The sequence below is a fragment of the Artibeus jamaicensis genome, unplaced genomic scaffold, assembly GCF_021234435.1.
Source record: "Artibeus jamaicensis isolate MK-2021 breed Jamaican fruit bat unplaced genomic scaffold, CSHL_Jam_final scaffold_660, whole genome shotgun sequence".
NCBI classification, from domain to species: Eukaryota; Metazoa; Chordata; class Mammalia; order Chiroptera; family Phyllostomidae; genus Artibeus; species Artibeus jamaicensis.
This window is the reverse complement of record NW_026522052.1, coordinates 10,641,767-10,668,442: the sequence shown is the minus strand read 5'-3', so window position 1 is coordinate 10,668,442 and position 26,676 is coordinate 10,641,767. Positions and strand designations below refer to the sequence as shown.

Here is a 26,676-nt window from a genome sequence, read left to right as displayed (position 1 = left end):
TTGGCACTACGCGAGGGTTTGTTAAACGAGTAAATGAATTGTTACTTTCAGACAGAGGAGCAACCAAAAGCTGTCTTCATCTTGCGTGACTGGGCCACCTGAAGCTGCCTCCCTTTGGGCGTTGCCATGCATTCCTTTTAATTTCCCCCCTGAACAAAGCAACCTTGGGAGACTGTAATAATTTAACCACTGGCTGAACATGCCCTTCACTTTCTGGGATTGCCTGCTTCCTGGTTTTCTGCATATACACCTGCAGGCACCACTGGTTGAGAGTGGGGCTGCCCTCATGCTTGGCTCATAGTGGTCCCCAAAGCCCACTCACAGGCCACGTGATCCATGACCAGCCCAGTCTTGAATAGACAGCAGCCCCTATCGTGACCAGTGATGTCAAGGCAAGGACTCTCTTTGCCAAACCCTTCTAGAGTATTGTCTTTTATTGAGAAACAAAATCTTTTTGGAGACATGATCACCTTGCTTATCTATCTTTTTACTGCATTAGCTGAAAGAAATGCAATAGCCACCCTCCTTAGTAACACAACATCTGACATATTTGAGATATAATAGCTTTGTTCATTTTTATGACGCTAGCCCACACTCTCATCCCTGTTGGCTCAAAACTGTTCAGTGTGTGTTATCTTGATGCTGACAGTAACTCCGTGAGTGAGGTTGTGGGTACACAAACATACACACATACCCACATACATGACACTCACACATGTACACAGGTGTGTGCATGGACATTAAAGATTTGGTGGCAAGACCTATTCTGTTGTACCCACGGGCACCGTAAGAACTCGATTCTGACCTATGCAGTCTGTTCCCACTTCTAAATGTCACGAGTTGCTGTCAGCGGTCTCCACTCTCCGATCCTAGTAATAAGCTCACACGTGCATCGTGATTGCTCCAGTTACTGAACCCACTTGATGTGGCCCCGCACTTTTTAGGCATTGAGTTTAATTCTCACAGTTGTTCTGCAAGGCGGCTGTCATCTCCCACACCTGGCAGACAGGGAAACTGAGGTGCGGAGAGGTAGGCGTGTCTGCGCCAGGACTGGCCCCGCTCAAAGCCCATGTTCTTGTCACTATACCACTCTAAAAAAGCCTAATGTTTCCTGGCTGGTGTGGCTCAGTGGATTGTGTACTGGCCTGCGAACCAAAGGGTTGCAGGCTCGATTCCCAGTCAGAGCACATGCCTGGGTTGCAGGCCAGGTCCCCAGTAGGGGGCGTGTGAGAAGCAACCACGCGTTGATGTTTCTCTCCCTCTTTCTCCTCTTCCCCTCTCTCTAAATATAAATAAAGAAAACAAAATAAAGAAAAGAAAAAGCCTAATGTGACACTGAGCCTTGAAAAGGTTGAATCATCTCTCTTTCTCCTAGTATCCTAACTCCTCCCTCAAGGGTCTGGGTCTTGATTCCACCGCATTTAGGAAGAGCGCAGGGGAGGAAGCCGGCATGTTTGAAGATGACACTTGTGTATGTGTGGTGACATTTTGGGCTTCTGGCGCCCAGCTGCTCATTCTCATGGCACTTACTCTCACGGGCTTTCTCAGGCAGGCAGGCCCCTGCGTGACTGAAAAATCAAAGGGAAGACGCTCGTTGCCTTGTCTGAAAAGCCTGAGCAGACAGCTGGCTGCCCAAAGCTCCTGTGGACGGTCAGTGAAAGTCGCCAGTGGTAGAAACTGGTATTTCGGGGACAACAGGACCGTGCACCGCCAGCTCCGTCTCACAGGGGTTTGATCCTCTGAAACCATAGGAAGCATTTCTGGAAAATTATAGGTCTGTTCACAGTAAGAACGGAGGATCTTTCCCTTTAGTTTCTGAGCCAGTCCCTTTCCACACCTCCTGCAGGTACCACTGTTCTCTGCTGCAGGTGTGGTAAGGAGCAGGAGACCTGCGCTCTCCCTTGGGCACGCACCTCTCTGTACTTCACATCATCCGTGACGGGCTCCTTACCCCCTTTCTCCTCTCCCCTGTATCCTGCTGCCTTCTGGCCTCTGCTTGCTGCTGTCTTTCCTTCCGCCCTGACAGCCTGCCACTGGCTGCCTGGCGTTCCCGGAGGGTTTTCCAGGAGCACTACCCTCTCTTTGCTGGTAGCAGCCAAGCTCATTATTCCTGATCCTAACCGGTTTGGTGGAAATGTTGCTCCATATTCAGAGCAACCGAGGGCCCGGGCACTCCCAGAAATTAGGGGCAAGGTGGGGTCAGGGCTGACAGCGGTTTGCGCAAACACAGTGCTGTTTTATGTTCTGTTAGCAATTTTATTCTCGGGGCGAACGCTTCCCTCTCTGCCCCTCTGTAGATCGCCCTTAGGTTCCTATTCAAAGATCTCATGGTGCCTTCGTTATATAGGTGGAAATACGTGGGAGGTTTCAGGCTAGAGCTGGAAGGGCGCTGTTGAGAGCAGAGAATTCTGTGCCCCAGACTGGCCTTCGCTGGCCACGTCGTGGCTGCTGCCTCTGGAGGGAGACACTGGTTGCGGTGCTGTCGCTGCACTGTCACTGGGAGGACGCGGAGGCCAGTCTCTGTGAGGGGCGTGGTGGGTGTGGAGTCGGAGGAACGGGAAGCTTCTGTGCTGCCCCGGAGGTGTATTTTGGGCCCCGTATTGTAACTCCCTGAGATACCCCCTGCTTTCCAAGGGGCGCCCACACTCAGCGGTGTAATGAGGGTCCCGGGTGTCAGCTCCAGCCCTCCAGCCTGCCTGTTGCCCCTCTCTGTTGGGCCACCGCTTCTGGGGACCCGGAGGCGCTGCAAGAACAGCTACGACAGACAGGGTGTCACGTAGAGCTCAGATGGCTAGGCTGTGGCTTTCGGTTCCCTGTGAGGCGTTGAGCGAGGAACTCAGGCGGGAGTGGCCCCAGAAGTTCCGTGCGTTGCGCGTCCCCAGCCCGAGGCAAAGCAGGAGAAAATCCCGGGTTGGCGCATCCTCTGGAGGGTGGGCAGTCGGTTTGCGCTTGGCCAGGACTCCAGGGCGGTCAGGCGCCAGGGGGCGGGGGCTGCGGGCCGGAGGCAGCGAGGCCGGGGCGGGCCCGCTGGCGCGGCATTTAAACCCAGCTGCTGCCGACTGGGACGCACCGTCCTGTGCCCTTCTCTGTCCGCCTCGCCGCCTCCCTCGGGTGCCAGCAGGCAAAATGCGGTCCTCCTTGGCTCCGGGCATCTGGCTGCTCCGCACCTTCTCCAGAGACAGCTGGTGAGCAGTGCTGGGGAGGGAGGTGCGCCGCTCCGGGGAACTTCCCTTGCACGGGCAGGGAGCAGGGGCACCAGGGACCGGGCGGCGGGCCGTCTCGCAGCTCCTGAGCCTGGGCTTCTTCAGCAGGGGTGGCAGGAGGGTGAAAATGAATGGCTGGCGCGCGCACACACACACACACACACACACACACACACACACACACACCCCACCCCAGGGCGGACCTTCAGACCTCCTCACTTCCATATTATTGAGCATCTGGGCAAACCCAGACTGTGGGCCTGGGAGCCGAGGCCAGGGTGGTGGAATTGCTGCAAAGAGACCTTTGGAGTCGCGGAGTGTCTCCTGTGGTCTTCTCGCCCTTGGATAACACAAAGGCCAGAGCTCAGCGGTCCTGGGCGCTTGCTTTGAGGGCCTCCAGGCCCTGAGAGACTTACCAGGGAGGGCTTACCTTTCAGACCAGAGCAGGAGCTGCCCCTCAGCTGGGTGGTCACCCCCACAATGCAGTTGGCCAGCCACTTCCACAGTAGGTTCCCCCTGACCAGGGGAGGCGGAGGAGACCACATCTGTTGGGGTGAGGGGGTGCAGAGCCTGCAGCTCAGTCTTCAGGGATCGACACTGGGGGTTTTGCTGGGTCTGCAGTGTTTTAGGTTTTTCTGAGTATTGTGTTAGCTTACAAATTTTTTTCATCGTTTACAAATTATGAAATTTAACATAAATAGCCAGGTTCCTGGCTTCTCTTGAAAAACAAGTGGAGCAATACTGGGCCTAAATCCCCAAACTGTATTAATATAATTTAAGGAGTTGAATAGGGCAGGTGCCCTGAGCATGGCCCACTTCACCTAGTTTTACAGCCGCAGAGCCCACATTCGGAAGCCCGTGGTCCTGGGCTGGCTGGTCATGCTGGGCGCCTTCCTGCTGGTGACAGTCCTCGTGCCTCCCTGCCTCCCTCACACGGGTACATGACGCGTGTGGTCCCTTCTGAGTCTGGGGCTGTTAAAATACATTTTTCAGAAGCAGATAAAACCTGACTCTCATAAGGATATAAAAGTGAGCATGTGTTAAAGATTTTATTTTACTCATAAAGAGGGACTCAGAAGGTGTTATAATGTAGAAAAAGAAAACGTGGGGGGTGGGGGTGGTCACTGTTTAGTGGGGACAGAGCGCCAGCCTGGGAAGGTGACAAGACCCCTGGAGATGGGCGGTGAAGACGGTTGTGTAGCAGCATGAAGGGAGCTAATGCCACTGTGCTGTTTCCTTAAAAATGGTGAAAATGGAAAATGTTATGCTACATACGCAGGGTCTGGCAACATAACACCCCTTTTTAGTATAAAATCATAAGCATGTAATTCTGTAACATAGCAGTATCACACTCAAGCACACCATGACACTTTAGGTGACATGTTCAAATGAAAACTATAAATTATTACACCCATGTTATTACCCTGCCAACCACACTTAAGCAGGTCTCACTTCTGCTGGACCCTGTATTTTACCATAATTTTACAAAGAGAGACTCCAAAGAGCATGCCCACTTATAAATCAGGTTTTACCTGCTCTACCTATAAATTTGGGCAAATTCACCTCTTCTTGAGGTCCCCCAAACATCCTAAGCTCCTTGGGCTGGCCAGGAAGCGACCTTCCTTATTTGCCTAGAAGAGAAAACAGTAAGCCAGTTTTCTTGGGAGGGTTTTACTAGTATCGGCTTCACAGAGTCCACCTTGGTTCCTTAAAAGGGACTGGTTCCGTCTGATTAAATGGGCATCACTGTCGATGATGACATTCCAGGGAAGGCCTTGGCTGCATAACCAATTTTCCTAATAATGCTGTGGTTCGAAACAAGAGGACAGATTCTTACTGAATTTTTGCAAATAACCGTATATATCCACAATAGCTGATGAATTCTAGGCAATCAGGTAGGGAGGATATTCACAAAAGCTTCATTTCCGTTTACGAAGATAGAGTGCTAAATTGTCCTGGGTTATATGTAGCTTAAGAAGAAAAAGAAAGAGCTTCTTTCTGTACCCAGAGAAGAGAACGAGAGAACAGCACCTACAGTATTCCAAATGCACACAATAACGACCCCTCAGCAGTCACTCTGTTCTGTGTAGTTAATTCTTGTTCCACCGAATCGGGTTAGCAGTCTTACAACCTGTCTGCTTCTTGACTAAAGAGTTTCGACAGTCCCGACTCAGTCCACTGGTGTGTTCTTGAAGATGTTTGAGTGATGCCACCAGAAGCCTGTGCTCAAGAGGAAGTTCTTGGTACTGTGTTTTCTGAGACAGTTCTTGGTCGTTAAAGATAAGACCTTTGACCTACAGCTGATTGCAGGGATTTCAGGAAGCATCGGAGTGAAACCACACCCTATTGGAGGTGACAGAGACCTAGAAAAGTGCAGATGAACTTATTACTGATCATTTTCAAAAGCGAATGACCCAATGAGAATTCATGACAAGAACAATGCAGCCGAGAAGCAAATGTAGCTTTTCCTGAAGTATGCAAAACAAGACAAAGCCACCCCCTTACCCCCCAAAATCTAGACAGTGGCTAAAAACGTAATGAGGCTAATTTCAAAGAAGACAGTGAACATAACATCTGACTTATTGAAAGTGGATGAACATCCTTTTTATAGAGGAAAACTTTTGAGATAGATAAAAATCCGGATACATAATTTACATAACATACCAAGGATATACCAAGAATATCAACTGAAGAGATTCGGGAAGTCTGGAGTAAGTCCTAAACACCTGTGTTAGGGTGCACGTCCCTGGTGAAAAACCGCTGACCTAGAAGGTGTTAGACTCCAAGAAGTAAGGTTGCCACCCGGGTAACATTTCCAATCATAACCGCGATCCTGACCAGTCACCCTATACTCTTATTATTAGGGAGTGCATCACCAGACACCAGCACCTAGAAACAGATCGTGGACCAGAGAGGGCACTGAGAAATCCACAGAAACTTCTCGCACAACCTACAGTTTCTGAACTGTACCTAAATAATAACATTTACCTTTTAAAATTTAACCTAGAACCCTGGCCAGGTTGGCTCAGTTGGTTGGAGTGTCGTCCAGTAGACCAAAAGGTCACAGGTTCAATTCCCAGTCAGAGCGCATACCCAGGTTGTGGGTTTGATGCCCAGTTGGCAAGCGTATGAGAAGGCAACCAATCCATGTTTTTCTCTCCCATCAGTGTTTCTCTCTCTCTCTCCCTCCCTTTCTCTATAAAGCAATGAAAAAATGTCCTCAGGTGAGGATAAAAAATGTCTGACCTAGAGGAGGTTGAGTAGCTCTTCTTATTTCATAATTATTTCCATGTAATTGGTCAACAATGACATATTAAATAAACCTGATTATTTCTAGCCTCTCTTTTTAAAAGGCGAAAGAATAAATCTTTGTGATTTTCCAAGAGCTCTCTTGGGCACCTCAGAGAATCCTAGATACAAACAATGTCCTGATGGTCGTAGTTGATTCTGTGTCTAGGGTTTGATTTGGGGAAGGCAAAATCAGGAGTGGTTAAGGGAGTCGGGTGCTTATCACGAGTGCTAAGGAACGGTACTTGTCCCACACATCTGAAAGTGATAATATTTCATTTAAAAATGAACATAGAGGATAATACCATAAAGAAACAGCTCTAACCTAAAAGGGAGTTCTTTGTTTTAAAAAGTAGGGCGTGTTATTCTGGTAAGACACAGAATGTGTGCTGTCTAGGCAGATTCCTGGAGAAATCTAGGAAGGTAAAAAAATAACAGTTTATAATCTCTCATTAAGAGCAGACCAATAAGCAATATTCAAGAAAATTTTGTGATTTTAACAGACAGAAAACCAAATTCTACTTTTGTATTGACATTATATTTGATACTAAAGGAACCACAGCCTCTTTTAAAAAAATAAGGTGAATAAAATAAAAGCTGAGCCAGCTTTGACACAATTCCTGAACACTTAATTGCTTCTCTTCAGACTCATCACTTGCACCCACTGTCATCCAAGGCAAATCAAACTCCCTGCTCACAACCTACAAATTTATCTATTCAGGTTTTGTCCTGCATTGTTCTCTCCTTATTCTGGAACAAGCAGTCATTTTAAATGACTTGTTTTTAAGTCCTCAGCCGAGGATGTTTCACTGATTTGAGAGAGAGAGACCTGTGAGAGAGGAACATCGACCGGTTGCCTTCTCTTGGGCAGCCCCACTGGAGATGGAGCCCACAAACTGTTGGTGCGTGGGACAACGCCCCAGCCAACCGAGCACCCTGGCCAGGGCCCAGCCGTCTCGCTCCAGGATAAAGCTTCTCTTTTTCCTTCTTAATAAACATAAATCCATCTTATTACCATGGATACAAAGTTGTACCTCTCTGACGCCATCGTTCCTAATAGAGTCTCATTCATAGATGTGACTCATACCCTTAACCAAACTCCCTTCTATTTCAGGGACATGGGGGCGGGGAATGTGGGGAGGCAGGCCAGTCGTGACAGCCTGACCCGCACAGGCATTTCAGAAGAGCTCACAAACCCACACCTCGGTCACGCCCGTCCCACAGCGGGAGTCTGACCCCTGGGCTCGCCAGCATCTTCCAGGTGGACTGGAGCCCTTTCACCGCTGTGTGCCCTGTGTGCTTGGCTTTCCCAAGCCTCAGTTTTCCCATCAGTACAAGGCAGGTCCTGGGCCAGAAACATGGTATGTGAGCATTCTTGACCCCCTGTGGCTAATGAGGGTGCTCAAGAATTGTTCTTTTTCTTTAAAGATTTTATTTAATTATTTTTAGAGAGAGGTGAAGGGAGAGAGAAAGAGAGGGAGAGAAGCATCAGCGTGTGGTTGCCTCTCACCCCGCACCGGGGACCTGGCCGCAACCCAGGCTTGTGCCCTGACTGGGAATTGAACTGACAACCCTTTGGTTCACAAGCCAGTGCTCAATCCACTGAGCCACACCAGCCAGGGCCCAAGAACTGTTCTTTCACTTCGTTGCTCATGAATGTAGGTTTGGACTCCTATCAAACACTATGTGTTACTGTAGTTCCTACTGTAGACACATTATTATGCTGAGATTTGAGGTCTGTAAAGGTGAATAAAACACGATCCTACCTTCTTGGAACTAAGGGTCAGACTGGAGAGAGGGTGTGGAGGCTTATTATCAAACTTACTGCTTCCGCAAGTCCCCAGGGAGGACCTGGGAGTGAAGTGAAGAAAGCAGGTGTAACTAGACCTTTGGATTCCTCATCTGTAAAGTGCGAATCCTAGTAGTACCTTCTCGTCACGTGTTGTGAGGATTTAAGTACTCAGATCAGTGACCAGCTCGGGTTAAGCACTGACTAGACACTAATTACAGACTGTTCCTCTACTGGCTTTTCCTGCTTTGTGTCCGGCATTGTGGATTTGTAGCTCCCTGCAAAGCATCCCCACCTACATGCACATACTGAGGCCCAAGGAGGCTACGCTGCTTATCTAGCATCGCCCAGCCCATAAGTGGCTGAACTGGAATTTGAATCCTGGTTAGCCTGACTCCCACGCTGTCCTGCAGATCAGGGCAGGGACGGGGGGGGGGGGGGGGGGGGGAGGTGGGGTGGAGATCAATCATGTGGCCATTTGGCCTTAGACAAATCACTTAATCTCTCTGAGGCTCCAGGTCTTTGTCCCTAAAAGGGAAATCACAGGAAACCTTTATCACAGGGTTTTAGTGCAGTTGAATGAGAAGCACTTAAAGCACTTAGCCCAGTGGCTAGCTTACAGTCAGTCCCTGGTAACTGCTGGGTGCTTGTGAGTTTCCGTGGAGGCAGGAATTCCCCCTTATTAGGAGGGAAAGGTAGCTTGTAACTCGGTGGAGCTGGAGGTATTATGAGCAGAGGGCGTGGAGCAAAAAGGCCTGGAAGTGAAGGTGTACCTGTCTGTTCAGGAGCATAGGATGTAGCTGCAGCTAGGTGCGAGGGGGCTGCAGGAACACTCACGGTCCCGGGAGGCGTGTGTGAGCAAAAGTCAGAGGCTGCGGAGTTTCCGCCCGGCTCCCTCAGGCCGTCTAGGTCAGGACGGGGCAGAGAGCTAGCTACTTCAGGGCCTTTTGGAGTCCTCCACAGCTCTGGTCCGGCCAGTGCCCCGCCTTTGCGTCCGAGTCTGCGTGGACATGTCTGGGGCAGCTAGCAATGTGGGTGTCTTGCCAGAGGTATATGGGCTGCGCTTATGGGGCTGGGCCCATTTCCTGGGGCCCTGTGAGTGGGAACGGCTCAGGACAGGGAGAAGGGAAGCCCATGGGAGGAGGGACCAGCTGGATGAGCCCAGATGTGGGGAGGGGAGGCAGGAAAGCAGGAGTCGTGATGTGAACTCCCTCCCACCTTGCTGTCTCCCCTCACACACAGCTGACTCTTCCCATGTGAGCTGGAAAGGCCAAGGCTGACCAGTGGCCACTGCTAGAGTGAATGGCCCTGTCCTCTGAGTTTGCTGAGGGCTCATGCTACCGGGTGCACTGTATCTTGTCTAACCCCCTGACAGTCTCGTGTGGCAGCAGCTGATTATCTCATTTAAGGGAAGGTTGAGGCTCAGAGAGGTCAGACAAGTTGCCCAAGGTCACAGGAAGCAACAGAGCCAGAAACTGAGACTCATCCTTTTTTGGCCCAAGTCTCACGTTCTTTTCCAGGTTGCGAGACAACCTTGGATCAGGGGTTCGGGTGCTGCCCAGACAGCTCTCTTGGGTCTTATTTTCCCGGTGACTGCAAAGAGATACCAGGCAGGGTAGCATAAAGGGGCCCCTTAAACTGAGCTGTGATACTGAAAGGCTGCTCTGAACAGGGAGGACAGCTGGGGAGCACAGCCTGGAAAGGCCATGCCCATTATCCTCATCTCTCTCCTTGGGGCCCCCAGGGCCAGGGCCCATCTCACAGAGCAGAGCGCGTGACCCTGCCTTCCCCTCCCCCACCCCTCGTGTGCTTGCTGCCTTCTGCCCAGAGGCTTCTGCTTCCTCTTCCACCCTGCTGTTTCCTCTTTTCCTCCGCACAGACCAGAATGCTGTGTGCCACCCAGACCTGGACTGTCCCTGCTCCATCCCTTAGACTGAAGGCCTGGCTCAGGATTCCTCCCTGCACCGTATCTGTCCTGGGTGGGCCTTTGCCCACCCTGAAGTCTCCCAGAGGCAGGGGGGATTTGGCAGGCCCGGAGTGGGGGCGCTGTCACCGCTGGCCTGGTTCTTGTGGCTCCCAGTGCTCTGTCCTTCTCAGATCCTCTGAGTTCTAGAACAGGCACATCCAAGGACAGGCCACCAAGTCAGATCCCTCAGGGCAAGTGCTGAGGTCACCTGCAGCCACTGCCAGCCTAACCTGTCACGTGGCCATGGTAGAAGCCCTAGACACCTACCAGCAACCCCTGGCTAAGGCAGAGAGCGGTGGGGGTCTGCTGATGAGGGAGTGTAAGTCCCCACTGGCCTTACATGGGTGAGGGGACTGTCAGCATGTCAGCAAAGCAAGGAAAGGGGATGCAGGGACCAGGCACGACTGGCTGGGTAGCCACTGGGGGAGGAACGTCTTCCCTGTCTCCCGAGGTTGGCGCCTCTGCTGAGCTGTTACTTGTTTCCTATCGTGCCGGTGGTGGGTCCTTTGAGTAGTAATAGGCCCTTGTTTGTTTGTTTGTTGTCTGTTGCTACTTTGTGACAATTTGTTCTTGGCTCCCACATCAGAGGTATTCTTAGTACAAAGTCTTAACATGTTTGATAAAGCCATTATCGTGTTCCTTCAAAAGAGTAAGTTGGACCGACAGCTTATCGTTGAGAGATTGCTAGTGCTCCTCTCTGCTGGACTTGGTTACTCAGTAACCAGTGCCAGGTGAGTGGGAGTGGGACTCGGAAAAGTGTCACCTCTTCCGTGCTTCTTGGCCTCTTGTCTAAGATCTGGTGTGACAGTGTCCCTTCCTGCTAACAAAGGCTTAGAGTCAGCCCCTCCTGGGACAGCCTGGGGGACCTCGCCACACACGTCCGTGGTCCTTGGCCTTCGTGCCAGGCCAGCCTGACCCTCCCTGCACCCAGGCTGCCATCCCTTCCCCTCACAGTCGCCCTGGGTAGCTGGGCAAAGCCCCGCTGTGCATCTTTGCCCTCTGAGCCCTCTGGGCCTCCGGATTCTGCAGGCAGGGCTGCAGAGAGAGAAGTGAAACCTGCGGTTTGTGCTGCGGGAGTGCGGCCGCTGTCCTTCCTGTGCGCTGCTGTGCGTCTGGCGGCTGTGGCCTCGGCTTTGCCCAGCTGTTAACCTGACTGATGTCCCCAGTCCCCTTTGAATGGTGCACCTTGGTCTCTCTTTCAGGACAGCTGCCAAAGTGGTACGGAAAGAGGACGGAACTCAGAGGAGGCCTGGCTCCGAGTGCGCTTTGCACAGCCGGCTGTGGGACTCTGGACTCATCTGTGCACCACTCGGAGGCCAGGCAGGAAGTCCCAGGAAGTCAGTGCCAGGTCTGGTGCATCACACAGCACCGTGGGGGGCCCCCTGCCCCCCATCCCCAGGATTCGTGACTCTCCTGTGCTCTTGGTTGTCGATTTTACGACTCAGGGTTGGGGCCGGAGCTGGGAGAGAGGTTAGGCCAGGCCCCTGCAGAAGGGCAGGGCTGGACCCCTGTCAATTAGGGTGTCAGTGCGGACGTCTGCTGAGCCTCTTGTCTGCTGCCAAGGGAACCCTGGTACCCTGGCAGGCCACCTGTGGGCACTGGGCTCTGCCCCAGGCAAGGGGAGGGCACTGCTAGTTCAGCCAGCCCAGGTGTGTGTCCTGGGGAAATGCGCAGGAGGGGGCGTCCTGGCCTCCGGACCCTGACCTTCCAGGGGATCCAGAGTCTGGAACTCCTACCACAGAGGAGTGTGGCACCAGCCCACCCCACTCGCCACTTCCCAAAACAGAGAAGCAGGGGCTGTTTCAGCCCCTCCATCTCTGCTTCCTCATCTCCCTAACCTGTCAGTAGCTCTGTGAGAAAGTTGTCAACTCTGCTTTTCAGAAGAGCAACAGGTGTAAGGAGCAAAGCCAGGTTTTGCCTGAGTCCTAAGTCCTTGCTTCTTTCTACTGTAGAAACAAACCCCCTGCCATGGACCACCGAGGGTGCCCCATGTGAAGCCATGCACCCGGGGCGGGGGTGGCAGAACGGGAAAGGTGGAGGGGGCTGGCCCGGCCTTCAGGGAGGAAGCCGATCTCAGGCTTCCCAAAACAGAGCCTTGCGTCTCCCCTGGCTTCGCCTGCATGGTGTCCAAACCTCTCTGATCTAGAAAATCCCGGCCCCCTTCCACAACTTTCCATCACTGTCACCTCCACCACTGGGCCCCACATGACCTGTCCCCTGCCTCCTTTCCAGCTTGGCACATCCGGGACTACGTGGCGCTCCCCAGACGGGCAGTGTTAGTTCACGCTCTCTGCTTCTGCACACACAGTCTGCAGTCCCAGAAACGCTCCCTGCCCCTGGTTCTGGTTGACCTGGCTGCTTCCTGCTTGTTCTGGAAGATTCAACTACAGCCTCCCTTCTAAGAATCCTTTTCTGACCCTCCTCCTACCCCAGGGGCCCCGGCGTCCCCTCCCTGTGTCCTTGTCACGCAGGGCTGTCCACGTTCATGGCGCTGTCGCCCCAACCCCGCCCGTCTCCTCACTGGTCTGCAGGTGCCGGAAGGGCAGAGATCGCTGCTCTGGTCTCTCTCGCTCGTTGCCGTGTCCCTGCACAGTGCCCACGCGTGGCAGCCCTGAGTGCGGACGTGGACGGGGAGCCGTCTTGTTTCTGCCAGACAGGATCAGGACCTCAGAAGGTGGCATTACTGTGTCTGCTGCCCCGGTGCCGCCCCTCCTCCCGGGCTGGGGGAGAGGAGTGCAGTGAGGGGGGCTCAGAGCCGAGCAGGGAGAACACCGGGGACACGGGCGGGAGAAAGCCAAGGGAGGGTGGCCTGGGTCTTTCCTAGGTGGACAGGGCCTGGTGCTCCAGTGGGATCTGTGTGTTGGTGGTGGTGGTGGGGGTGCAGGGAAAGGGGGTCTGGCAATCAAGCTAGGCTTCGAGCCCCTTGGTGGCTCTGACTGGCCCCTCAGGGGCTTCAAGTGTCTACCGAAGTGTGGCCTGGTGTCCCGGGCAATGCCAGGTGCTGCCGCCCGAGGGGCCTCACTGCTGGGCATGTCGTGGGAGAACAGTCAGAGCTGGGGCCCAAGGGACCTTTCAGATTCAGAGAAGGTGCAATTTGTCACCAGGGTCAGTGGCTGCTGCCACATGGCAGTCGAGATAGGCTCAATTGTGCCCCAGGAGTCTTAATGGTGACATAACAGGGACCTAGGGACTAGGGCAGAATAATATCGTGTTCACCTCTCTTTGAGATAGATGTGGCTGGTGCTGTCGTCCGTGTGTACTGAAGGAGGGAACCAGGGGCAAAGAAGCGGGAGGGACTGGCGTTTGGTTGCCCAGGCAGTTAGAGGCCTCGCTCAAAGCTTTCTGCCTTTCCTCAGGCCAGGCAGCCTCCCAGGTGGGGCACTGGTCAGAGTTTCCTGTAGGGCTGTGGTTTTCTTCCACCCACTGCCCTTTGAAGACGGCTGGCAGGCACCCTCTCCAAATGCCCCTCAGATTCTCTAAGCCCCCGAACTGGGAGTCCAATGGCGGAACCCAGAAAACATCGCTGTGGCCAAGCTTGCTGATGCCACTCAGTGTGACAGACAGCTTGGAGTCACCCCAGATCCCCTGGAAAATACACGAGTCCCTGGAGAACTCACACACCCTTGGGAGCTGATGGCCAGAGGTGCCAGGTTGCGGAGGAACGTGAAAGCCAGACTAGACAGTAGTTGGAACTTCGTTCCTAATAGAATGGAGAGCCTCTGAGACATTTCCAGCTGGGTAATGGAGCAGGGCAGGTGTATCTTCCCTGTTATAACAAGAGGAACTGGGGCAGTGGAGCAAAGGGAGACAGAGAACCAGGTGGGAAGCTCAGGTCCAGGGGAGAGTGGAGAAGAGCCTGGTCGCCCAGCCTAAATTCAGGCTCTGCTGAAACACCCCTTCATCTCACAAGCGGCAGCCTGCATGACACGTTTGGAGGCAGAGTTTGGGCTTTGGAGGCAAAACCCAGAAAGGGCCAACGGGAGCCACAGTGTCCTGCCCCTTAGGTTCATCGAGCTGAGGGATGCAAAGGGCATCGGAGTCCCTCCTGGCCTTCCTCCCTACCCTTCTCCATGAGATCTTCACGGAACCGGGGCTTTGGGTCTTTCCGAATGCCTGGCCCTTTCGCCTGGGCTGGGGACCATCACAAAGCCCATTTTCCATGTGTCTCCTGGCTCCCGGCTGCTGACTCTGCCCAGCTGATGTTGTGCTGTGTCACTGAGACAGTGACTCAGAGGCACGGAGCCCCTTCCCAGACCCTCAGGAGAAGGGTGGCAGGGGGGCATGCATGGAAACTTCATTGGTGTCTGGCTCATTTGTTCTTTCCATCCCAGACCAGGGCGTGGGTGAGGAGTGGGGGATGGGAGAGGGCACATGTGATGTGTGAGCCACAGATGGAAGCATGGCCTGCTGACCAGTGGGGCGGATGAGACTGGGGCGGGGAAGAGGACACTGGCAGCAGCATTCTCACGGGCACGCCTTTCCGGCCGCAGTCCGGGCTCTCCCGGACACGGCCACGCACGGGGCACTGCTGTGCTCTGGGCGGGAGAGGGGCGCCGGCTCACCATGAACACAGACCCTCCTCCCCCATCAGCCTCCCACCTGCTCCCATCATTTCTGGCATTTTAAATAAGAATTTAAGCTCTGGCTGGCGTGGCTCAGGCGACTGAGCACTGGCCTGCGGTGAACTAACGTGTCGCCAGTTCAATCGTCAGTCTGGGCACATGTCTGGGTTGCAGGCCAGGTTCCCAGTGGGGGGTGCATGAGAGGCAACTACACATTGATGTTTGTCTCCCTCCCTTTCCCTCTCTCTATAAAAATAAATAAATAAAATATTTAAAAAAATAAAAGACTTCAACTCCTCACCCCCATCTCTCTCACACACACATACACGGGGCACCCCAACCACACTGAGGCCAGATGGACACTGAGGGGCAAGAGCAGGAGGAACACGCCGGCGTCGGCCAGGGTGCTGGGCCCCCCGCCCTGTGGGAAGCACTCAGACGCCGGCACCAGGAGACAGGGCTCCCTGAGCTTCCTGGCCTCTGGCATCTGTTCCTGCCTTCCCTGTGGCCTCTGCGCAAGGCACTTGTGTCTGAAGGAGAGCCCGGAGGTGGAGAGTTGGGGGTGCCCAGGCCCTGGGGCTGCCAGAGTGGGCACAGGTGGCCCGCGACCTTCCTGCTCATCCAGATGCCTGCCTCTTCCTGCAGGTACCGAGGCTTCATCCTGCTGCTCACCTTCTTAATTTATGTCTGCTTTCACATGTCCAGGAAGCCCATCAGTGTGGTGAAGGTGAGGCTGGCCTGGGGTGGGGAAGAGCCCGGGAGACCCTGGGCCCTGGCGGAGATGCACTGCGGCAGAATGATGTGGCACTCAGCCCATGGCCATCCTTCTTCCGTGATCGCTGAGCCGCCCCTTCACTGTCTGGCTCCCCCTTTCAGTGGCTCTGTTTTTCCAGAGAACTTTCGTAGGCGCTCCTCGTGAGTTAATTCACCGAGACAGCAGTGTTAGTGACTATGGGTGGGTGGGGAGAGTGAGGGACCTGGGCTCTCTGTGTTGCCTTCACTGAGCGAGTGATGCGGCTGCCTGTCCCTGTAGCCAGTTCCTGCAGGAGGAGGCCCCAGAGGCAGGAGCAGAGTCCGGTGGGGAGGCCATGGTGCTGGTGTGGCTGGGGAGCAGGGTTGCTCGCTCTTCTCCGGGCTGAATGGGCTTTGGGGCCCCTGACCTGTGCATCCCATTGCCTGTCCAGAGCCGTTTACACCAGAACTGCTCAGAGATAATCCAGCCCCCCAATGCCACCCACGATGCCAACGACACCACGTGGTGCAACTGGTCTCCGTTTGGTAAGAAAGGGGCCAGCTGCTTCCCCATCCCCTGCTCCCCTCCCCAGGGAGGGGTTGTCCACGGCCAGAAAGGCCTGCGGGCAGGGGCAGCCGAGCCACCAGCCTCGTCTCTGCCATCTGCTTTCAGACCAGAACAACTACAAGGAGTTACTGGGGGGCGTGGACGATGCCTTCCTTGTGGCCTATGCCATCGGCATGTTTATCAGGTAAGAGAGAGGCAGAGCGGGGTGGCTGGTTCAGAGCTGCTGCCTCCCCTTGATTAACAGGGGGCACGGGGTCAAAGTGAAAGAGCCGGTGGCTCCCCAGATGGAAACGAGACCAAGGCTTCTGCGTGTGTGATCAATGTGCAGCCGTTGTCGTTCCTTCCGGGGTCGCCAAGTCTGCTCCTTCACCTGCTGACTCCCGCTTTCAGGGGCTCTTTTGCTTGGAAAGGGCGCTCTGGTGGCTCAGAGGTGGTTACTTGTCCCAGCCGGGGTAGAGAAGAGGGATGAGGGAAGGCTGCGGGAACGAGATCCTGTTTGCACTGCTGCAGAGCGGTCAGTGGAGGGAGGCGAGGCGGACGTGGGGCGTGAGGGGCGTGAGGACGTGAAGCGGCAGGTTCTGTGGGTGGGCGGGGTTAGTGCCAGGTCTGCGGGAGGTGGGCTGAAGGGCGTTGCTCAGGTTCGTGTTACAGACAGATCACTCCGCAGGGGACCAAAGGAAGTTTAAGGGAGGGCGAGACTGAAGGCCTGGTCGTTGTGCTAAGAAACAGGTTGGTAAGAGTCCAGCTGAGCTTTGAGGAGCACTTGAGAGGGAGCGGTGGTAATAGGGACGGGAAGGAGACCGCACACTGGGGAGCTCTTTCAGAGAAGAATGGGTCTTCCGGCAGGTGGCTCTGTCTACTGGTGTCATCTGCACATGCTAAGGTTGCAGGTTCAATCCCTGGTCAGGAAACACACAAAAATCAGCCAATGAGGGCATAAATGAATGGAACAGTGCATCATGGTCTCTCTCTCTCTCTATCCTCTCAAATCAATTTTTTAGAAAGAGTAGAATAGGTAGACCTTTGAAATTGAACATGAAGGGTGGGAAGGAGAAGCAGGAAACTGAGGTAACTCTGTTGCTTCTGGCCTGCGTGGCCAAGAACGGGGCTACCATTCATTCCAATGCGGGCACAGGGAAAGGGGCTAAGTTGGAGAAGGAGGCAGAGGAGTTCAGTCTTAGTGTTTTGAGTTTCAAGCGTTTGGGGCCCCCAGTCGTGATGTCCAGAGGGGATCTGTATGCTGTGCTGCTGCCCCGGAGGAGGGAGAGAACAGACTGAGGATGTGCACGCGGTGGCAGTTAAAACACAAAAGTGCCGCGAGAGACTGCTCCTCGAGCCCTGGCTGGGTGGCTCCGCTGGTTGGAGTGTTGTCCCCATACACTGTGAAGGTCGCGGGTTCAATCCCTCACTGCCCCGGAGGGAAGTCAATGAGAAGCTGTGGTCAGCCAGGGGTAGGGGCTGAGACTGGCAACAGTACAATCAAACAGGCGGTGGGAAGAACACCTCCAGGAGTGTGGGCAGCAGTTTCAGGTAAAGCAGAGAAGTCTAGTGAGTGCAGGACAGAGGCTGTCTCTGGCTGGGGCCACCTCGGTCGGGGTCGCTCCTGTGCTGTGGTCAGGGAAGAAATGGAGGCAGGGGGTGGAAGGGTGCAGGCAGCGGGGATTAACCACAAACCTGACTCTGTCTTCTCCAGTGGGATTTTTGGGGAGCGGCTGCCCCTGCGTTATTACCTTACGGCTGGAATGCTGCTCAGCGGCCTTTTCACCTCACTCCTGGGCATGGCATATTTCTGGGACATCCACGAGCTCTGGTACTTTGTGGTCATTCAGGTATGAGCCTCCGTCTTGCTTTTGGCCTCTCGTTTCCATCACAGAAAGATTCTGGTCCTTCCCGCTGCTCCTCTGCGGTGCTCCACCGGCCGACTCCCACCTCCCAGGCTGGGCTTCTGCTCCCTCCTGTCAGCCCTGAGCCCCGCCCTGGTGTCACTCACTCACCATGCTGGAGGGACCGGGTCTCTGCAGCCAAGGGTCTGGGCCAGAGGGCGCAGAGGGGGTGTGTATGTGTTCGAGGGGAGAGGGGAGCTTGTGTGGTGGTCCGCGGGGGCCCCTCAACCCTGACACTGACCCTCCTCAACCCGGGCTGGGTCGCAGCAGAGACGAGGCAGCACACTGGGCCTGTCTCACCTGCTGCTTCTCTCCCCGCAGATCTGTAATGGCCTCGTCCAGACCACGGGCTGGCCCTCGGTTGTGACCTGTGTTGGCAACTGGTTTGGAAAGGGGAAGTGAGTGTGACAGGAGTGTGAGCAGGGGACGCCCTGGGAGGGTGGGGGGAGTGAGGGGGTCACTCAGGGCTCCCTCATGTGATTTCAGGGGGAAAATGAGAAACTTGTCTGCATTCTGCTGGCTTTTACATGCTGAGTGAGATAAACATTTTAGTGACCAGAAAGCAGTATTGATCTCCCACTGACAAGGTTTTAAGGCATAAAACACAACCTTAGTTATGCTTTTCCTCATACTAAATGAATTTCCATTTCTCCTAACAGCATAAATGAAGCCTGTAAAACTGTATTCTTTTTTCTTGAACTGGCTTTTGTGCAAAAAAAAAAAAGTTGCTTTTGAGAAGCCTTTCTCGCCCTTGACACTCTTCACACTCCGGGCTGCACGGTTCTCAGCTGTGGGCCGTCCTGTGCCTTGCGGATGTGGAGCAGCATCCTCCCCCCCATCCCCCACCCCCCATCCCCACCCACGGGGCCACTAGCACACCCCAGGCAGTGCCAGTCAAAACTCTCCAGACACTGCCGAAGTGGCTGGGGGTGGGGAGGGGAGGACTGGTGCTTTAAGAGTCACAGCCTCGGGGAACACAGAGAAGAGAGGGGCTGAGGGCTTGACCCCTGAGGAGAACAAGAGCTCTGCTGGGAAGCCCTGCGTGCTGTGCTGCTGAGGGACCGCAGGCCCGGCTGCCCCGCGCTGGGTCCCAGCCGTCCTTCCCCCGGTCCCGGCTCGGAGGCTGTCCGCAGCCAGGACAGCTTCCTGCGCCTGGCAAGAGCAGCCAGGGGAACCCTGGGTTGCCTTTTTATTTTTTCTGCCCTCCTCCCCTCCCCCTCCCTCCAGGCGGGGCTTCATCATGGGCATCTGGAATTCCCACACATCCGTGGGCAACATTGTGGGCACCCTGCTCGCCGGCGTCTGGGTGAGCGGGCCCTGGGGCCTGTCCTTCGTGGTGCCAGGCATCATCATCGCCGCCATGGGAGTCTTCACCTTCCTCTTCCTCATTGAGTGTGAGCGGACCCCCTTCCCGGGCCCTCATGCTGGGAGAGGGCAGTTGGCTCTGGTGGGAAGTGTAAGGGTCATGGGGCCGGGGCCGGCTGTGTGACTCCATGCAGGACGAGCGGCCTCTCTGAGCCTCAGCGTTCCCATGTGTAGATGGGACTGACAGCACGCCTTTCCCAGGGCAGGTGAGGGGGTGAGCAGCACGGGTAGTTCAAATGCCTGGCTCCTAGTCAGTGCGTGGCACATGCTGGCTGGATCTGAGGGGTAAAAAGGGGAAGGTGGGGTGGACAGGACACCCCCACATTGGCTGTTGTTAGCCCCGCTCCCTGACAGCCTGAGAGTTAGCCTGGCTGGGTGGTGGGGCCGCTTTGTATTGGGAGAACGGAAGTCCCTGGGTGGGCAGTAGGGCCAGGCCTGGCAGGTGGTCTCCCGGTACACACCCCCTCACCCTGTTCCCACTCTCTCCTGAGGCCAATTTGGGACAGGGGACTAGTGCCAGTGCAAGGGGGAGGGCCCAACCTGAGGAAGGCTTCTTAGAAGGTTTTCATTTTTAGACCCAGAAGATGTGGACTGCAGCCCCCCTCAGCACCACGTGAGTGGGAGCCCCCCCACCTGTGCCCTGGCCCCCATTCAACCCCCAGACAGGACTAGGGGGTGAGAAGGGGAAGCCCTGAGCCCACGGATACTTCTTAGGGCCAATGCCAGGCCCTTGGGTTGGCACCTTACCAGCCCAAGGGGCCTGCAGGTGGTTAGTCCAGCCCAGGGGAGGGACACGCACCCCTTCCCACTCTGGAGCCTCTGCCTCTCAGGCAGGGCGGGCCATCCCTCTAGCTGGCAGGAGGTGGCACACGGCTGTGCCCACAGCAGGGCCTCATGTCTGTTCAGGGTGAGCTGGAAGAAAATCAGAACAACCCCGAGGACCCTGGGAGTAACCCCTACTCTCACCAGGAGCGCAGCCTGGAGGCGGCGGGATCCTCCAAGGAGCCGAGCGCTCAGCCGGCTGCCATCAGCTTTTGGGGGGCACTCATGATCCCGGTGAGGAGTTGAGGGGTGGAGGGAAGAAAGAGGTTCTCTAGATTTTTCTGCAGGACACCAGGAAATGGGGATGCTCAGGGGGACTTATGGTGTCCAGGGTTTCTTTACAAGAGATGCGTGGGGTGGGGTCGGGGGAGGCTTGTCTTGCCGCAGCATTGGGGCCACAGGCCCAGTGCTTTTACCAAGAGTGGGTGTGGCCTGAGGGGCTTTGTGGGTGGGGGGTGGCAGGTGCCCCGCTGCCCCTTGGGGAGCGCCCTCTTCACCGAACCCCCTGCTATGCCTCCCAGGGCGTGATCGAGTTCTCTCTGTGTCTGCTGTTCGCCAAGCTGGTCAGCTACACCTTCCTCTACTGGCTGCCCCTCTACATCTTCAACGTGGGTAAGTCCCAGGGGAGGAAAAGGTGAGGCAGGGTCTCTGGTCCGACAGGAAACCTACTATGTGATGCAGATGAGTCTGGGATCCCCGCCGAACCGCTTGTAGGGCAAGAAGAGATTTTTGTCTTTAAATGGAACGTTGAGCCTTGTATGCTGCCCCTGACACCCTGATTCCAGCCACCTCTTCCCCCCCCCCCCCCCTTGGAACTGGGAGTCGGACTCTGAGCTCTGTCCTGTAACCCTCCCTAACTTCTCTACTGTTCTGTGTAGGAGAGACCCCTGCCCCCGCCTTCTCTGCCCACTGAGGGGTGGCAGCAGAGGGTACTAGACAAGGCCCGCCTCTTGATCGCCTCGGAGAGTTTCTCCCAACTGCAGGAAGAGGCCCGGGGAGCCACCCACTGCTCTCCTCTCGCAGGGGCTGCCTGCAGCCTCAGGGGACTCTGCCCTGCCCACCCCACAAACTGCTCTTCCCACCTCTGCCCCATCCAGGGATGGACAGAGGAGGAGAGTCCCCCTTGTGGTTGAAAAGGATGTTCATGTCCATTTGGCCTGGGTCTTTGCTGTGCCGTAACTCAGGCGGCTACTCCACAGGAAGTGGACCCTGCCCCAGTCCCTGAGCCTCAGAGCTGCGCCAGGGCCCAGGCCCCCACCCCAGGCTGCGCTGTTCCCTCCACAGAGGGAGCGCCAAGGGCCAAGGCTGCCTGCCATATACTGTACTTACTCGAAACAGGATACCATGAGCATTAGTCAGGGCCAAATCTCAAGCTATAGCTTGCCCCAGAGCTCTTATCTGAGGGGCATCTTGCAAAAATAGAGGTGGAGCCTCAGGGCAGCTCCGTGGACCTGAGACTCTTTGTTTCGTGGTCTCAGTGCTGACTTCGGAGTGTGAGTCAGCCTTGAGGGCTGGGCTCCCAGTCCAGCTTCTGGAGAGTCCTTCTCTAATCCCAGGGCAAGGCCTGGGACCCTTTCCTGGGAGTCTCCCTCCTGGCTCTGTGCATTAGCGGAGACCTCAGGTGGACGGGAAGCCTCCTAGTTGTGGCTGGCCACTCAGTCAGCAGCAGGGCAGGAGCCGTCTGGGCGGGCCGAGGCTCAGGGAGAGTTTTATCCCCACAGGAAGGTGCCCAGTCGGCCGGGCTCCCGGGCCAGGTCCCAGTGCTTCCAGGGGAGGGCTGGTCTGAGAGACAAGGCCATCCTGCCTGGGAAGACAGCAGGTCAGGTTGGGGGCCAGAGAAGGCGTCTGGCCACACACTTGGAAAGTCACTTCGGCCAGTCGCTTCCCCCAGGGTTCTCCCTGCCTCCTCTGAAGAAGGAGGCCGTGGGCCTGGCCTGGGCGCTTTCTGGCTGGGACAGTGCAGGATGTCTGCCTTGAGCCCTTGGGTCTGATCACATTGTTGCATTTTCCACAGCTCAGTTCAGCTCCAAGGAGGCAGGGGACCTGTCCACGCTCTTCGACGTCGGCGGCATCATGGGTGAGGCCCTGCCCTGGTCGGCCTCTGCACTGCACTCCCCTCTTCTCCTGTGGGGGTGCAGAAAGAAGGGGCAGGTTGCCTGTGGGATGTGACCTGGGCTCCTGCCCAGCTGTGTGGCCCTAAGAAAGATAGCCCTGGAGTTTGGTCTTCCCGAAAGCTGTGGCTACAAGGAGGACGTTAGAGGCAGATGTCTGCGGGCTCTGGAGGGCCAGGCCCAGGCCCACAAGGGGCAGAGCAACGGGGCCCAGGCCGGGGGCACCGTGCAAGTGGGAGGTTGGGCCTGGGGCAGCTGAGTTGGTCTGTGTTCCAGGCGGCATCCTGGCAGGGCTCATCTCCGACTACACCAATGGCAGGGCCACCACCTGCTGCATCATGCTGATCTTGGCTGCCCCCCTGGTGCGTACAACCTCAGGGCCACCTGTGTGTGCCTATGTACCTGTGCATGGCTGCGGAACAGGGTGCACCTCAGCATTTATGCACATGCATTTGTGTGTGTCCCTGTGCACAGCAAAGAGACCCAGTCTGAGAGTTTGGGATTAGTGGCCTTTGCCCTTGGCAGAGAAGCAGAGACCAGCTGATCAACTTCTGGACAGAGGGAAGAACGGGAGGTTGAGGCTAGATAATGAGAGATTTTCTGGGAAAAGGAAACAATAAAGTACCACATCTTAGAACCCCGCCCCCCACCCTTGGGACATCTGAAGAGCGAGAGGTCTGGGTGTAAGAAGGGAAAGGAGCAGGGGGAGCTGTGGGATCTCAGGGCAGCACAGAGTGGGCTGCTCCAGACTTCCGCGCTCCAGTCCGTCTGGGGGGGGGGGCCGGCCCATGGGAAGCCTGGGCGTAACTCCGCCCCTCCCTTCCTTTCTCCCAGCTGTTCCTGTACAACCACTTTGGCCAGAACGGGATCACCATCACCATAGGTGAGGCACTGCGTGCACTGCCAGGCCCCAGGGGAAGCACTGTCTTGGGGACATCGGCGGGAGGCTGAGGGAAGCAGAGGTTCTTGGTCTGATGCCAGGGGTCCACCTGCCACGGGGAAAGGGCTGGCCACCGCCCCCGGCCTCTGACCCTGTTGCTGTCTCTGTTGCCATTGCAGTCATGCTGGTCATCTGCGGGGCCCTGGTCAACGGCCCCTACTCGCTCATCACCACTGCTGTCTCAGCTGACCTAGTAAGTGTGGCCACCTCCCCAAAGCCAGGGGTCACTTTGAGGTCTTGGACAGGGCCTCTGTCTCCTGGTTTCCAGAGACCTTTCCCCGTTTCTTGGCTACACAGACAAGACCCTCAGAGTCCTTCAGAATCCGCCAGGTTCCCCACCCCTTCCTCTCAACTCCGAGCCTCAGCACCGCCTGTCCCCGGGGCCGGTGCCTCTCAGGCCTGGTCTGGGCCCTCACTCAGCTCTCTCTCCCCAGGGGACTCACAAGAGCCTGAAGGGCAACTCAAAGGCACTGTCCACTGTCACGGCCATCATCGACGGCACCGGGTCCATAGGTCTGTGACCGACTTTGGCTCCTGGCCACCGAGCGCAGAGCCCTGTCTGGGGCGTGTGGACTGTGGCCATCCCATGGGCGGGGTCCCCCGGCGCGTCCCCTGCTCTGACACTGTGTTCCGCACAGGCGCGGCCCTGGGGCCCCTGCTGGCCGGGCTCATTTCCCCCATGGGCTGGAACAACGTCTTCTACATGCTCATCTCCGCAGACATCCTGGCCTGCTTGGTAAGGCTTCTTGGGGTGCCCACGTGGATACTGTGGGGTGTCCTGTCCCACCAGGCTAGACCCCTGAGCATTGTCCACCAGCGGCTCTGGGACACCAGCCCTTTGCTCAGAGCCACTTCACCCACCATGGGGGACCCCTGCTGAATGAGTCTGTGGGCCCAGCACTCCCTGTCCCTCCCGCCTGCCCACTGCTGGTCACCAGCACTGGGGCCTGAGCACTGCTCCAGGCTGATGTCCGCCTTTCCCCCTGGGCCTCAAACTCCCCCAGCTCCTCTGCCGGTTGGTGTACAAAGAGATCCTGGCCTGGAAGTCAGCCCTGAGCAAAGATACCGGGTGAGTCCTCGGGAGAGCCGGCCCCCCCCCCCAGTCTCACTTCAGAACCGTGGCCGGTGCCCTGTGCCCGGCGCCCTGTGCCCGGCGCCCTGTGCCCGGCCTGAGCCCAGCTCCAGCGCAGGCCCGAGGAAAGTGCTGCTGGCCCTGGGCATGTCCTCGAAGGCCCGCCTGCCCCTGCCCCAGCCACTAACCTGCCCTCTGTTGTCCCGTGTGTCTCCCCAGCTCTTGTCTGGCCTTAACCCCCACGCGGTAGTAGTTTCCTCGAGTCCCATGACTTTTGTGAGTATGTCCTGGAGCCTGCGGCTCAGATGCCACCAGAGCGGGTCCTGCATGCAAATCCTCTGTTTCCCTGTGATTTTTCCAACTTCCTCTTTCTCCTTGGGGCCACTTCCAAAGACTGTCAACATAAGTAGAGCTTGGTGCTTTGGATGTGTTTCCTAAGAGGTCTGAGCTGCCACCAAGGCCGGCAGCCCCTTCTCTGCGACAGCAATAGGGCTTTGGACACACCCCAGGGCAGAGGAGGCAGAGCCCAGGAAACCGGTTTCCTTCTGCACCCAATCCGGCGCTGCTGGTGCTCTGGAAGTTCAGACCAAGGGTCCCCAGGCCCCTCTGCCCGAGGTGTGCAGAAAGAATCAATACGCAATCAAAGCTTCTGGGACAAAACCGAATCAGTGTTGGTGACCGGCTGGTGTGCTCTGTCTGCTACCTATGGTGGTGGGCATGGAGGCTGCACAGACAGGCTGGTGGCTGAGCCAGTGGTGAGAGGTGGGCTCTGCACAGGGGCTGGGGTCTGCCCCGGCCTTTCTGGCTCTCCTCTTGTGAAGGAGAAGCTGGCAGAGCTGCGGACTGGGTCTGGATGGGAGATGTGGGTCGTGGGAACCAGCTCACTATTGAGGGAAGGCCTCATCCAGGGTCCAGGGAGAAAAACTGAGAGCAGGAGGCGTTGAGACCTCTGCCCTGCCCTGCACTGGAGGAGCAGGGGGCCTGGACCGTGGGACCAGTGCTCCTTCCACCTGCCTTCCTGTGCCAGGCCGAGGGCAGGGGCAGGGTCGAAAAGAAGCAGACAGGGAAAAGAACGAACCCTTAGGAAGCCTCTGCTCTGGGCCCGGAAGGAACCTGACTCAGATTAGCTCCCCTCCCAGCTCCTGGAGAGGCAGACACGCTCATGTGGAGGTGAGAGGACAGAGGTTCAGGGCTCCGATGTGCCTAAGACTTCAGCTTGTCCCCGTGCGTGGGGAGCAGAATGAGTACCCCGCTTGGAACCAGAACCCCCGGACAGTCCCGACTTTTCTGCTCACCTTTATCTTATAAGACCTCAGGCTTAATTCTCTGAACTTCCGCATCTGTACATGTCAAATGGAGGCGCTTCTCCCTAAACGCCTGAGGGGGTTGATCTGAGGCTGAGATGACATGTGATATGTAGTGTTGCTTTTTAAAGCAGTCGACTGTCATACAAATATTGTAAGGTTTTAAATTTAATCTGGCCTTCTATTCCCTGCTGAAGAGGTGAGAGGAAGCCCCTATGTAGAGAACAAGGATGAAAGGCGATTATTCAAGGACCCCAGGCACCCGCCTTCCCTGTCCCACTGTCGGCACAGGAGATCGCGGACCGGACCGGCGTCTCACTCTCCCACTGCCCCTCTCCTCCTCCTTCAGGTATAAAGAAATATGAGGCCCTGGATGAAAAGAAGCACAGAAGGCCCCGCCTGAGTCCCCAAGTGCTCCCCCGGGCCAGACAGCCCAAGTACCACAGACTGCTGCGGCCAAGCCCGCTGATAGGACGCCAGCCAGCCCAGCGCTGCGCTCAGGGCCGCTTGGGGGCTGGGGGAGCCTCTGCAGGAAGAGGATGCCAGGCAGAGGGACAGGCTGGAGCTGAGGGACAGCGGTGCCTCCGTCCGGTGGAGGGAAACATCTGCCCAGACCCCTGCTGCTTCACATTCCAGGACAGAAGGCAGAGGCTGCAGGGCCGGGGCCCCGAAATGGCCCAGCTGTCCTTTCTGTGTGAAGTCTGAACACCTTCCCATGGGGCTCTGACCCGATTGCGGGGCTACCCAGGCTCTCTTCATCCCTTGGTCCACCAGCCATTCTGTCCCTGTTTGATCCTACTTCTCACTCCTGACCCGCCTGGGTTAAAGGAAGGGCTGTCTGTATCCTCTGGGGTCAGGGTGAGGGGGGAGCTGGAGCCCTCACTTTGGGCCGGTGCCTGTGCCACCCCAGAGAGTGAGGGCCTCCCCGGCTCCCTGCACCTCCTCCCGCCCACCCTGCTCCTGCCCTCCACGTCTGGAGCAAAGACAACACCTGGAGGCAGTGCTGAGGGGTGGGGAGCCGGGGCCAGGACTGAAAATACCAGTTTGTGTTATGTATGATAAAAACACCAG

At 56.2% G+C, this 26,676-nt stretch overlaps 1 protein-coding gene across 1 annotated transcript; it reads left to right on the top strand.

Annotated features, from left to right (window-relative positions):
- The first annotated feature begins 2,840 nt into the window (after positions 1–2,840).
- Positions 2,841–26,676, top strand: SLC37A2 (solute carrier family 37 member 2). Its single transcript, XM_037134206.2, has 18 exons — positions 2,841–3,185; positions 15,454–15,535; positions 15,993–16,086; positions 16,214–16,292; positions 17,802–17,937; positions 18,313–18,389; positions 19,219–19,385; positions 19,932–19,969; positions 20,263–20,412; positions 20,700–20,790; positions 22,193–22,255; positions 22,566–22,651; positions 23,124–23,172; positions 23,349–23,422; positions 23,664–23,742; positions 23,868–23,965; positions 24,234–24,298; positions 25,955–26,676. The coding sequence occupies exons 1-18, from the start codon at positions 3,127–3,129 to the stop codon at positions 25,968–25,970; spliced, it is 1,503 nt and encodes a 500-aa protein (XP_036990101.2). The 5' UTR covers positions 2,841–3,126; the 3' UTR covers positions 25,971–26,676.

Coding starts and splice junctions, on each gene's coding strand:
- SLC37A2 (XM_037134206.2), top strand. CDS start 3,127: ATGCGGTCCTCCTTGGCTCCGGGCATCTGGCTGCTCCGCACCTTCTCC. Junction 3,186..15,453: donor ACCTTCTCCAGAGACAGCTG/GTGAGCAGTGCT, acceptor CTCTTCCTGCAG/GTACCGAGGCTTCATCCTGC. Junction 23,423..23,663: donor CTGCTGTCTCAGCTGACCTA/GTAAGTGTGGCC, acceptor CTCTCTCCCCAG/GGGACTCACAAGAGCCTGAA.